Raw genomic sequence first — 14545 nt, forward strand, 5'->3', positions numbered from 1 at the left:
TTACTTAGCTGTTGCTGAACTGAATACTCCAGTAATTAAACAACCTCACACCTCTAGTAAATACCACACATACACCTGAACAGGAGCAGCAAACAAAACTGCCTGTGGCTTTCAGACCAAGACAGGTCTCTTTGACTCAGTTCTTCACTTAGAATTATGATAGGCAGAAATAGAATCAGAGTGGCATAAAATGGATGTACAACACATTAAACACTTCTTCTGAGACAGAAACAACTTCCTCTATAAAATGTTTGAGCTGATAGATGCAAAGGAAAAAAATATTTGTGGTTTGAGAGAACAACTACCGAGCACATTCAGTATCAAAAAGTTTAAGAGATACTTGGAAAGCCAGAAGCAGGCAGCCTCACTGACTCAGAGGAAAGCAAAAGGAATAGACCAGTCACCAAAAACCAGGGAAGTGGTTTGGCAGCTCATAATCAGCAGGCCACGTTCTGCATGCCTAAGAACATATGAGAAAAGGCAAACTGTAAAAGTTAGGGAAAAAACGAAGAGGATTTCTGACCACTTGGAAGCATCTAACAATTGGCAATATCTCAAAATGGAAAATGCAAGGAATACAACAGTAATCCAGCTGATCAAAGGAAGAGAGAGCTAACATGAGCCAGAGCTGCAGATGACCACTCAGCTGAACTCACAAGGCAGCTAGGCTATTCAAAAGAGACATACAAAGGCTAGAAGATTCTCTGCATGGGAAAGAAAGACAATTTTCCAAAGAACTAGAGGACTGAACTGCTTCACAAGAAGCAAAATAGGAACTGAAAATACAAAATGGGATGGATTGATATATGAAGTCTGACAGATTCCACTACAATGGTATGTATTGGCACTAAGAGCATCTATTAATGCAAAACCCCAAAGATTATAGAATACTTTGGAAGGAGTAATAGAGAAACAAATCCTTCCTTAGAACAAAATTTGCAACAGAAATATCTTAGAAAAGAATTCTGAAGAATTCTTTCTTGTCTAGACATAAAATAGAATTCCAGTCTTACAAGCGTTCTTATGTACTGTGAGGTAGAGAAACAGTTTTCATTGAGAAGGTCAGGTAAGATTAAAGTGGGTGTGCAAGTAATACAAAAATGAATAATGGCAACAAAAAAACTTTTATTTGATATAAGATCAAGACAGTAAACACAGAATTAGTCAAAGCATGAAAAAAATGTAGGAAAATTCTAGGGCTTGAGAATGAAGCTAAAAAAGGATATAGGCTAAAAGTGACTTGCTCATTTATTAAGACAAATCTGTTCTGTCTGTATTTTTCTAAAATCTCATGGAAAGATTCTCCTGATTAGAAGGCAATAAAACCAAACAGTGGGTGTTTCCAATGCTGTGAAAAAAGGAGCACAAAAGGCTTGTGAGAATTAAAAGAGTAAACCCAAAACATCCAATAAATCTGGAGGAAAATACTTAAAGTTTATGGCACAATGAAGAAAAAAGTATAGAAAATATGAAGCCTCTTATTCCCCACCATGCTTAGGCTAAATGAAGCCAATCAGTTTTATAAAAGCCTCTCAGCCTCTCAGAGAACAGAAAACTCCAGTGCTGTGAGAAACATGTTCAAACTTATTGTTTGACAATGTTTAACTGGAAGCTGTTTTCCTTGAAATCAGTGATGCCTCCATATCTCAGTCTTGCAGAGAAAAACCACAAATACTTTTAAACTTAATTTTTACAAATATATTTCAAATATTCATCTGTCAGTCAAAATAATTTCTCATGTTAGTATTTCATGAAAGTACAGAATAATTTTGAAGACCAAAATTACAACCAACTCATATTTTCCTTTGTCAGATCTTCTGAGTTAAGGATCATCTTTAAGAATAAGAATACAAATTGATACAGTTGCCAAAGTGCAGAAATTCAAATAAGGGTAAACAAAGCCACATCACTGGCAGGTTTATTTTAATACTTTTGTCCTGACTGTTGCAAGCTAGTGAACTAATGAGTGCTACAAACTGTAGCATTTGTACAAATGCTTTTGTATGTTAAGCACCTCTAAAGACCACTGCTGATGATGGATTAGTGCACAATCCTTAAATGCATTTTTTTATGCTAACTAGTTTGAAACAAGGAGTTACATTAGAATCAAATTAAAAAGTTGGGTGATAGAAATCCTTTTTTCTTTAACATTAATCCAGGTGGGGTCTCACCAGAGGAGAATGGAAGGGCAGAATCCCTCTCTCAGCCTGCTGGCCAAGCTGCTTTTTATGCAGCCAAGGGTACAGCTGGCTTTCTGGGCTCCAAGCTCACATTGCTGGGTCACATCAAGTTTCTCATCCACAAACACTCCCAAGAACTACCTTCCCTCCCAGGGAAGGCATAAGTCAATATGTTACATTATTTCATTACTGAGCATAAGAATTACAAGTAATGCCTAGAACTTGGTGTTGCCTCAGTAAGCAAGGTGCATAAGGAAAGGATTTCTCCAAGTTGAAGATAACATTTGGGAAGACAGCGCTCAAAGAATTTGATCTCTTCAGGAAACATGCATCGTGGCTAACTGCTGCCAAAACTACCTGTTTGGCATAACCACAGGCTATCTCACTTCTCAGCTCCAACAGCTGATTGGAAGGGAAAATATCCTAAAATTAGGGCACGTTATCCTATATTACTACATCACCATATCTGCCTCTGAGCCTGACACCTAAACTTTACATTCCATTATCTGAAATTTGGGGCTTTTTTCTTTACATGTTAGCTGAGGTTAAGAAGTGATTGAATACACAAATTAATCCATCAATGTCGACACACTTCCAGTATATTTTGGTTTCTTTCAATTCTTGTTACCACCCAGTTAAGATTAGCATTTCCTTTTAAACAGAAAGAAGTATTCAGTAGCAGTTATTACCTGGACACTCTTACAAAACCCATAAAAAAGAGGAATCTTGCTTCTGCTAGACTGCTCTCCCTCTCCATTCTAATAGAATGCAAAAAAAAAGCAGTTCTGGAGCTGCTATTATTATAACATCATTATAAACAGATGTTCCTCAATACAACCAGTTATTTTCTGTATTTCTTAAGGTTCATTGCTTAACAAGATTTGTGGTGCGCAAATAGAATTAAATTCCAAATAAGATTACATGTATTTGTTGACATAGTAAGTTTGTGAAGGTAGTGATGAGGAAGACTTTCTTTAAAAAGAGGAAAATGAATACATAAAAATCTATGAAAGAGGTACTTAAAAGCAGATTATTATTTAGAAAGAAAATTTTATGAGCCAAATCAATCTGTCTTATACAAGAAGCAAAAGCATGCACAACACAAAGTTAACGAAAAGAAATAGAAAATTAAGCTGATGGTGTTGAACACAAAGACATTTGCCATCTGTAATTGAGGGAATAAACAAAATGACAAAGTATTTAAAATAAAGGCATATTAAAATAGAAGTGACAGTTACTGCTGTGCTAAAAGACAAAAGTCTATTTACATACAGATGATTGTTCTTATAAGCAACTTTAACCACCCCAAACTGTGGTGGAAGGAAGGCATGACAGAACCGCTGAAAGGTCAGGTTGGAAGGAACTACAGGGGGTCATCTGCTCCAACCTCCTTGCTCAAGCAGGATCATCCCAGAGCACGTGGCACAAGAACCATATGGTTCTTGAAAATCTCCAGTGATGGAGATCCCACGACCTCTCAGGGTTCCAGTGCTGGGTTACCCGCACAGTAAAGAAGTTCTTCCTCATATTCAGATGGAAGTTCCCATGCAGCAGTTAAAGGCCAGTGACAAATGACTTCAGGTCCTGGACTTCAGGCCATACTGGCTTATTCAGAGAGCTCAATAGGCAGGACCTCACAGGAATCAGCTCAATAGGTAGGTAGCCAATAGGTAGGACCCCACAGGAATCAGCTTTGATGGTTCAGAAAAGCTACGAAGTCATTCAGGACAACCTTCTAATCAAATGCAAGGACTCTCCATCCCAAAACTGAAGAAGACAAGTAGGAGAGCAGCCCAGTTACATAGGGAATACAAGACTGATCTCCAATGCAAAAAGGAGGGGGGGGGAAGGGGGAAAGAATGTGTCAGCAGGGATGTCAAACATTTCCCTGACACATAAGCTTGGTTTTAGGGAAATCATATATTCGCTAGCTACAAAGTTGGTTATTTATAAATATGAATGTAGAAATAATATCTCATGTTCAGGACTGAAAGAGCTGGTTAAAATGCTTGAATGCTAATTTCCAGCAACATATGTAACTGCAACAACATATAAAAGTTAAAGAAAGATGACACTGAGCTTAAGTTTTAAAAGATAAATAAAATAACCCATCATAATTATAGGCTTTGTAAGCTACTGTTAAACATGGACAAACCGACAAAACAGATCTGACCAACAAGAAGCAACAAAAAGTTACACAGACCAAATCCAGAGACTAATACAATCTATACTCATACAACAGTGAATGTACTTTGTACATGTGATACTTACAATCATTTTAGAATCTTCTCTTAAAACGTCAAATGCCAGAGGTATTTTTTAAGCATTGTACAACCTTAACCATACAAGTAACTACTTTCAAATTCATTAACCACTTATTTTATAATGAGGACTTTTCTGTAGGCTTTAACTAAGGTCTGAATATTCCAAAGATCCTAGAGGTTTCACCTTTCACTATAATGAACTTAACTAGTTTATGAGAGCTTTTTTAAATACTGTTACAAAAGTTTTGAGCACCAGCAATAATGTAGCCATTTAATTTACTTAAGATTTCTGTTTTTATACATTAATGATGAAGTACCATGTCCTGGGATGACTTTATGATGCTGAATTGTATCCCCATTCATCTGTTTAGCCCAGAAATAAGTTCTAAACCTTTAAAACCAGATCCAAGAGCAAAGGGAGAGGGAAGGGGTGGCACACAGTTTGTGTGCAAAGAAGCTACATTTTCACTCTCCCTACATTCCCCACTCTCTCACTGCATGCTGTCTGCACCACAGACAGCGGGACAAGGGCTCTCCTTTGCTTTTAGTTAGTTTTAGCTAGTTGAGGCAGAGAAGTTCCCCAGACTGTGTTTGGTTTTTTTGTTTTCTTGGAACTGTTCAGCCCCGCTCCGGACTGAAAACCCAGAAAAACACCAAGAGCTCACACCTGTGGCACACCAGGGCCCAGGACACAGTGTTTTTTTTCCAGTGCAGGAGGGACTGATAAGAGACTGAGCAAGCTGAGCTGCAGCCCATACAAGGACCCTCTGAATTTGCCATCTCTTCAGAACAGCAAGAGCTTCCATTGTTTAATATTATTTGTTTTTCCACGTTTGTGAGTACTTTCCTGGTTAAATAAACAGTTTTTTCCACTTTTCTCAAAGGAGGTTTATTTCCCAAACCAGTTGTGGGAGGGGCCACTTCAATTTGCTTTCTAGAAAAGACCACGTCCAAAATTTCCTCACAAAATTTGCTCTAAACCAGGACATACCATTAACCAGGAGAACTACTGCCATAATCCATCACTCCCTAGAAGTAAAATAAAAATATACTGTTCAATACTTACTTTTAACATGTCTTTGACTGCAGTCCTGCCTTCCTTTCCAAGGAAAAGATGATAGGGGTAAAGCCGGTCAATAACATGCTGGACTGACATCATAGGAAAGGAATCCTAATTCAAATTTGAAAAAATTGAAAAAATTATTAGCTCATTCTGTCACCAGCCATTTACCCAAAATTCTGCACAGTTAGAACTTAAAATAAAACTGTAAAAGCAATATACAAAGGACCACTACAAGCAGTATTTGACTAGATGTTGAAACAGGCACTTCTCAGGTAAAATTCATTATAATAAGTGTCCAAGTACATTAGAAGAACTGTGTTCTAAAAATTATTTTCTTTCCTATCTATAAATGAAAGCTACAGTGACTGGCTCAGATACCTAAACACAAATATGGCCAAGAGAGACAAATCCCACCACAGGTAAATGAGTTTCACAGCACTACTAGAAAAAGAAACATATGACAATAAATCTGTATTTCAATAATAATCTACACTTTCACAGCAATTTATAGAATTTAATTTTGATTTTATTATATTGTATCAGTTCTACTTAACAAATCTGCTGATACAAATTTCTGAACCGTTTAATTAAAACTGTGCTCTTTTGAAAAGAGTAACTAACTATGCTTGCACTTCCTACAGAAAAAAAAAACCCCAACTTTATTTTTTTTACTATCTCCCTGTTAGATTTAAGTACTAAATCTTTTGTCAATTGCTGCCTGAACTAGAAACACTTTTGACTATTTTGCTGCAGCAATAAAGAATGAGAAATGCATTTATGACTGCTGAAGACACTATGCATAAAGCCTTTCCTGGTGGAAAAAAGGTGTTTAAAACTCTCTCTCAATTGATTAAATACTGATTGTTTGACATTAAATTGCAAATTTTTAAGGACTATTTGTGTGTAACATTAGTGGAAAACAGTCATTTGACTGGCACTATCTTTTTAAGCCTTCATCAAAGCAAAGAAAGCAATTCAAATAAAATTAACTGATTTTTAGTTATACACTTGGATTTACATAAGCACACAACTGAAAGAAGAGTTCCTTGGAAATGAAACCAGGAGATGCATATTTTATGAAATGCGTAATTCAATTTATAAGCAGTAACACTATTTATAATGTTCCACACTAAAAAACCCAATAAAAATAAACCATTTATTGCACTATAGTAAATGTACAGCTTCAAGGATCAGGGAGCCCTTTTTTGCATTTTAAAAGCCCTCCATCTATATATAAAGACATACCATGTAATTTTTCCACATTATCTCAAATTAGTAATAATTACAATGGAATGTATAAAATAAGCCTCTTCAGGAGAAGACCCTAGAAAAAAATTTCCCTTTTGTCAGGCAGGAGTTCTCAAACTAGGAAATTATGTTTTGGGACTGTGTGACTCTATGACAGAAGATAAGAAACTACTCATCACAATGCACTCTCTTCACACTTTCAAACAAACGAACTAAACTAGAAGCGGAGTATGGCACTGACCCAACATACAAAGGAAAAATGATGTAGCTCCAAATCACTGAGCACAGCTTAGAAATCCAAGTGATTAGAACTAATTCTAAAAGAAACAGTTTCCATTTACCTAAAAAAGACACTGTCATACAATGGTAGCAGTTCACATTCTCTAATGTAAAATAAAATGCTTCCTTCACTTCACAGTTTAGATAATAGCTTAGGGCTCATTTTCTTTCTGTTACTCTGAAAGCCATCTGGCATTCATTTAAAAATAAATTGCGGCTCAAAGAATAAAAAGTTTCAATTTATTTCAAAATCCAACAATATTTTTTCCCAAAGCCCTTCAAATATAACTTCATTTCACTGAACTTGAATTTTCATCACTTATCTAATGCAGGACCCCTAATTCAGAAAACAAATTCTGTCTGTAAGTATCCAGCTCAAGTGAGTGGATTGAGCACCACAGTAACACAAGTAATTGATATGCCTTAATGTTTATAATACAATCATATATGTAGGAAGTGATCTGCTGCTGAGCAGTACCAGAGATAAAATGACTGCACAAGAGACAACAGAACTATCTAGAGTTCCTTCTACAGATACCTGCACCTGGGAGAGCAGGTCTGAGAAACTCTCCTGGCATTTTACTCCCCTGGGCTGACCATAACTTCCTGCATGCAAAAGGGCACCAGCCACTCTCTCTTTATACAGATCTCACATCCCCGACTCCCACCAGGAGGACCTTCCATGTTGTCTTTGACTTTTTACCATGTAATTATAAAGTCCAAGGGGCAAAGGACTATCCAGGAAAGCAGAAAGACTGACACAGCTTTAGTCCTGAGCTGCCTGACCTGTCACTGTGAACTCTGTGAATATACAATTCCTATTTCCCTCTGGACTTAGCTGTCAAGAAGCACTGCATCTTTGAGAGTGCACAGCCTGCATCTTCACATAATCCTCCATTTCTGTTTCTTTTACATCCACCAGCCAGCACAAAGACCTAGTGTAGCCCTTCTTTCATAAAATTTAACTGTTTCCTATGCCCACAATTGTTTTGGGTCCTTTAAGGTATCAGTGGAGAGCAATAGGTATCTTTCTAATGCAATGAATCTGATTTACATGTGTAACATTAAATACAAAGCACTTTTAGGTTGTGGTTTTTATTTCTTTCCACTTGCTACCTCAGTGCCATCAGATAAACTGTAGATGCCCTGAAGTCTGGTAAGGTGATTTACCAGAGTGGGGGAAAATAACAAATTGAGCACTAAGATACATTTAATAACAACACAAATCTTATGTCATACCATACTTTGTTCTTCAGTATTATGCTATATGTTTGGTTAAAGTATTATCCAGAGATATCTGAGACTTTTCTCCCTCAAACTATTCTTAGTGTTTATAGGGTTTTTTTTCAAATATTGATGTTAATCTTCTTCTAACAACATGAATAAACCAAATCTAATTCTGAGCAATTTTAAACCCACATAGTTTCACAGCACATGTATGCACATACCAAAATCTGAACTGCAGCCGATAAGCTGTCTAAAGGAAAATCTGGAAGTCCCAATGTAGAAGATTCTTGAGAGCAGAGAGTTGTAGCAAAAGACAGGAGCTGAGAAATTCTGCATATGAAAAAGTAATTACAATTTTATACATGCTATCTGCATTTAAAATACTAAAGCATAAAAAGTTAACTGTAGTAAAAAATGCTGAAACTACTCTTGAGTGAACATAAGTAAGGTGTGACCACAGCTCTAAAGCTCTAAGGATTCATTACATGAAGGCTGCATACAAAAAGCTGTGTGAAAATATGCCCACACGTATTAAAAATTTCTTCACTTCTGGTCTCTATGCAGTGATAGAGACACAAAAATAGCATGGAATTCTGAAAGGACATAGCTTCTTCATTCAATTTTTTTTTTAATTATGAAAAATTACCTCTCTGTGGAAACATTTGATCCAATTGAATATAACAGCTGAAGATGGTCCTGGAAATAGAACATAAAATCACAGAGCAAATTAATTTTGGCATCATATTGTGGGTCACCGGTTATGTTATGAAGCATTCTCTATCATTCCCTCTAATTTGGACATGAGGATTCTACTCACCCCTTGACACAGAATTAATTTTATTTAAGAATTAAAAAAAAGATCAAATTCTTTCTTTTAGGGCTGTGCTATGGAAGCTACTTTTCTGCTGCAACATTCCATGGCAAGTCTAACACTGCCTGTCAGTAATTTATTAGGCAACACAAAAATATGAAAAATGCACCTTAAGATAAATTTGTTACCCAAGAATTTTTTTCAGAGGTGAGGTAAGTAAAACATAACATCAGAATATTATCTCTACTCAATACAAATGATCCAGTCTACCACACTCACCTTAAAGGGCAGATGATAAACATCTCTTGCTTGAAATCGAGAGCGGAGGGGTGGATCCAAAGGGTTACCAGAGTATTTAGGTACTGGCAGGCCCAAGGCTATCACTCGAAAATCTTCACTAACCCGAACAATCTTCCATGCATCTAACTCTGACTTGGTATGCTCCTAAATAAATGAAAATAAAGCAATGGGAAGAAAAAAAACCCACGTTGCATCATTAATAACTTATGATGGCTAAGCTCCAGCTCAACTAGAAGCCCCAGCCCTTCAGTCTAAATGTGGTAATTTCTTGAATGTTCTCGTCTTTAACACAATTACTAGAAAGATTTGACCTGGTCAAATCTGTGGATGATGAAAACAAGGTTTTCCAAAATGAACACAGAATAAATGATTAATTAAGTATAGCTTTCAGACCTGTAGCATTGTGACTAAAAACCCTAGACATGATGGTGCCTGTTGTGATGTTGCTTTACATTACACCTTGTGAAAATGTACAAATAAAACACTCTTTTTACAAAGAACAGAAAATAAACTGACCACAAAATATATTTTATTTTAAAACATCAGAAGTGTGTTACAATGAGCAAGGTTTTTCTTCTTTATTTCCCTCTCTTCTAAGTGTAAAGGCAACTAAAATTTCCATTTTCGAAGCTTCATTCACAAATTATACTTTATTACATGAAATATTACAGAATGCGTCTCCTTCATGAGGACATTAAATGTTATATTCTTGACATAAAAAATGCTCTCTATCCACATCACAGTTAAGTCCTCCCTGAAACTATACATGAATACATTTCCTTCAGAACTAAATGCTCAGTAATTATTTACCCAGGAGAAGCAAAATTGAACATTAGTTTATATAATACAATAGTCCCCAAACAACAAAACAACAATATTAGATTTAGTATTGTAGAAATAGATTTATTTAATTCATATACTATTATCAGTGTGCCTGAGGCAGTAGTTTTGAAACATTTAATCATCAGAAAAGTGTTTAAAAGGAAGAGAGATGTTTTACAACCAAATCTTAGTTTGAATTCTCATTTTCATTCTTTAAATACAATTACATTTTAAAAGCTTGTTTTTGAAATATAGTAATAATGCTTCCAGCAATTGCATCTACTAATTAAATACTTCTAAAATTATTTTTTTATGGTACTTCAGCACAGCTGGCAACCTAATACAACGGACATCAGTGTCTGAAGGCTTATTGCAAATTTCCTTGCTGCACCACATAGGTTTGAATCATACACCTGTGACAGAATAGAAACAGGAAGAAGCAGGTGAGGAAGCAGGTATCAGACTGACAGGTATGTGACTGGAAACTACAGTACATGGAACTAAGATGCAAAGCACTACTGAAACTGTCAAAAAAAAAAAAAAAAAAAAAAAAAAAAAGCCTGAAGAGCATCCCTCCAAGCAGTGGGACTCAAAGCCCGAAGAAATGAAAGAAATGAAAATGGTTTAAAGCAATAATGACAGCAGACACTGAAATCCATTTCCAGTCAAAGGAAAAGCCTCTAACCATTTGTTATAATTCACACTGCTGTTTACATATACTTTTGTAAATTAAAGGCAAAACAGCACCAATATACTGACTGAATATAGAGACATTCATCTTGACCTCATTCTTTCGGTATCCTAATATTTTAAAAGCTTAGCAACAAGGCCACTGCCATGCTGAAGCATTATCTGAACTTCATGGCAACAATTTAAACTCAAATATCTTTTCACAAGGACATTTTAGTTGCTCTCACGTTGTGGCTTTCACATTTTAGAAACATACAGGCATCATATAACATGGTTATATGGACTATATAACCATGGACTACTCTTTTTCATATGTAGGTTAACATGGACTACTCTTTTTCATATGTAGACAGCATAGAAAAAAAATGCTGAAACCTTGGTGAAATTTCCCCCATTTGACTCCTAAGTACTCTCTCCTTCACAATATTCCAGCACTACCAAGAAGACGAGGAAAAAACCAAAAAAAAAGAAAATTCAAATAGCATTTCCATACCTGCAAAAGTTTGTCATAACGATCTGCAGACATGAGAAAACGACCATCTTCAAGCTGCATTTCCCTATTCTCCAGCAAATTGTTCAACACTGGCAGGACATTCCGCTCAGCCTTCTCCAAGCCTTCAAGAACAAGGATTCTGCCTTCAGTAGCTGCACGAACTGCACACTTTAAAAAAAATATAAAGGCCCCAACATTTTAATAGAAATAAACTTTGCATAATTAATTCAAACAGTTCTTTTGTGGAAAAAGAACATCCAAGTTCGTCCAAGAATTTTCCAAAGCAACATTTATTTCTGTAAGAATCAACATGACTCTCATCAGTAGTGATCAGGAAGGGTGACATGTGACCACCTTTAACACAGTCATGAGCTGGAGTTTTAATGCCTAACTATTATGGGGACTGACAGAAGTTCCAGTATTTTGTACCAACAGAATAAGATATAAAGCCTTACAGAATTTTAGGCCAAACACAGTATACATATTTATATGTCACATCCTTTCTAGTTGATGTAACATAATATTTTTTGTACTACTTTCAGGTAGTTTAACACCACCAAACAATTCTGGAATAGCATTTTTAACAGAAAACATACAATCAAGGGGGTTTTACCTATTGACAATCGTATTAAGATGTTTAGAAAAAAGTCCAGTATTCTTTATACTTTTCTGAATATGCATCAGCATAATTAATCCTCAGTACATCACTTTAGCTTGATTAGAATGTGTGTTGAAACCAAACATGGATGATGAAAGCAAAATACTGCCCCAAATAATTAGATTTTTTAAAGAGTGATAAAATTAAAAGGATTCATTTAATTTAAAATTATATTCCCTGACTGAGTATGGTCTTCTACAAAACCAGAATAAAAATGCAGCCATCAACTTGATAATCCTTTGAGACTTAGGGTAAGAAAATGGTTTATTTTCTACTTCATTGGTTGTTTATATTATAAACAGTACTGTTATATGGCTGCTTCTTAACATGGAGCCAAAATTGAAAACTAACCTCTGGTGCTGATGATTTTGTGCAACTTTGTTACAATGACATTAAGTCAAGTACATTAAGTACACTTGATATCTAATATTCATAATTATTACCCAGTAAAAGTCTCTGAATTACAATGCATTCTTGTCTTCTACTGATTTGCAGAAATTTAAGCTGATAATAATGTGGCAGGTTTGGGCACAGGCAATATTTAGAGGCACCAGAGTCTTTCTTTGCATTCCTATCACATCTAAACACAATTTCAGACCCAAGCACAGTTGCAAAGGGAGAACAAATGAAATCTTTTCCCAGCATGTCTCCTATAAACTCCTACAGAAGAACCTGTCATATAATGCTAGATGAAAATCGCTGATGAATACAATAGATGCCAAAAAATAGGTCAGTGAGAAAGAAGGAAGATATGAAAAAGAATAATGAAGAAGCACCAGAATACAAAAATAACCCGCCAAAAAATTACATATGAAAGCAGACGTATAAAAGACAAAGGCATATGGATAAAATAGGAACAAAGATGAGTTCAGCACAACAAATTAATTGCTGCATGGGTTTAAAGCACACAACTGACTCAGACACCCATCTGAGGAGACACAGAAGACGCCTGCCCTGGTTTTGGAGAGGGGTGGGAGCTCAGAGCCACACGGGCTGGCCCGGCTGCTGTTCTGTAGCACACAGGTCATCACGAGGTGCGGCTTCAGAGGAAGCAAAGGGTGAGCGCACACCATGGGTGGGACACTGCCTCCACTCTTTCTCTGGGAGAGGTTGCCAGGACCAGCCATAAGGACCATGGCCTCCCCTTCCCATCCCTTAGGAGAGCGTGGCTCTGGGTGATGCAAGCGGCTGAGCGCAGCGGAGCCTGGCAAAGCAGTCTGGAAGTGGAGCTGGCACAGAGCCAGACCTCAGCAGAGCCCGTGTGGCACGGTGCCACCGCGGGAAGTGGCCGTGGGGAATGAAGTGGCAGCAAAACCAAGACGAGAGGAGCTCAGCCCAAACCAAACCCCAGAGGCAGGGACTGGTCAAAAGCAGCAGTGCCACATGGAACAGGAGTCCCAGCAGAACTGTCCGGGAACAGGTGGCATGGCATAATATGACCTGGTTTTCAGGGGGTTGTCCATCACTGCTTTTCATTGTCTTGGAGCTAGGGAAGGGAAGCACTGACTGTGGGAGCACCAGCCATCTTGTCTTTGTCTGCAGAAGCCAGAACTAAGCTGAGGTGGTGAACACCTTTGGCGTGTAAAGCACCTACTTTTTTTTTTTTTAATACCTTTTTTGCTAATATTGCTGCTTTTACTGAGCATTTCTTACTCCATTGCTGTTTGCCTTCAGTAAATTGCTATCTCAACCCACACCTTGGACTCTGTTCCTCTCTCACCAGAGGGGGGAAGGGGGAAAGGGGAGAGGCTTATTTGCAGTTTAATTTCTGTCTGGTGTTAAGCCACCACAACACTAAACAGTAAGACTAATCAAGATGATTCTGTGCAATTTAGAAGCATAACTAATAACTGGCAAATTAGCCAGGGACTAAACTTTTCGCATCACTATTAAGATGGAAACAATTCCTAATTATTAATGCATCTAATCCGGACTCAGGCAAACATTACTGGAAAAAACTACTTGTAAATCCTGGTACAGATCTCCAGATCAAGTTCCCTTCTTAAAAAGACAACACTTTTACATTTAGCCTCATAATCAGTATCCAAGGAACCTAGAATAAACCCATTAAACAAGGACTAAACCTCAGAATATTTCTCTTCTGTTGAACCACTAACTGTTCAAAAAAAGCAATGAATTTTTTTATTCATTCAGGACATCACGCACTACCTAACAGGCAACATAAAATCACCTCTCTCCTCATCCCATAAAATGTGTACAAAGAACAAATTTTCTACTAACATTCTTCCCTAGGAAGGTCATTGGTCATGTCAAAAATCTGCTCCAACCTGCTTGAATAGAAAACCTGAGTCTCCAGCAGACAGTCCAGTACCTGGCATGAACAAAATGCTATTTTGTCTAAATGTAGCTCGGGGACATAGCCAGAACTTGTTTTAACAAACAATTTATTTGCCAAGCTGGTTGGATTCTGCATATTATAAGTCTATGAAGACTTTATGACTGATTTTTACTAGCCAGAGGAAAATACACATTCTGTTCATATGGTTTCA

The 14545-nt window shown here is 36.9% G+C and overlaps 1 protein-coding gene across 1 annotated transcript in view; it reads right to left on the reverse strand.

The window, feature by feature from the left end:
* VWA8 (von Willebrand factor A domain containing 8) overlaps window positions 1–14545 on the reverse strand; it is a 179392-nt gene that overhangs the window by 131467 nt on the left and 33380 nt on the right. Inside the window, exons 5-9 of the mRNA XM_084226836.1 lie at window positions 11378–11545; window positions 9352–9516; window positions 8908–8957; window positions 8483–8591; window positions 5511–5615 (exon numbers count right to left, since the gene is read on the reverse strand). Of these exons, the coding sequence (XP_084082962.1) occupies window positions 5511–5615; window positions 8483–8591; window positions 8908–8957; window positions 9352–9516; window positions 11378–11545 (597 nt within the window). The remainder of the gene's footprint in view (window positions 1–5510; window positions 5616–8482; window positions 8592–8907; window positions 8958–9351; window positions 9517–11377; window positions 11546–14545) is intronic.

The sequence above is a fragment of the Fringilla coelebs genome (assembly GCF_963513975.1).
Source record: "Fringilla coelebs genome assembly, chromosome: 2".
Classification (NCBI taxonomy): domain Eukaryota; kingdom Metazoa; phylum Chordata; class Aves; order Passeriformes; family Fringillidae; genus Fringilla; species Fringilla coelebs.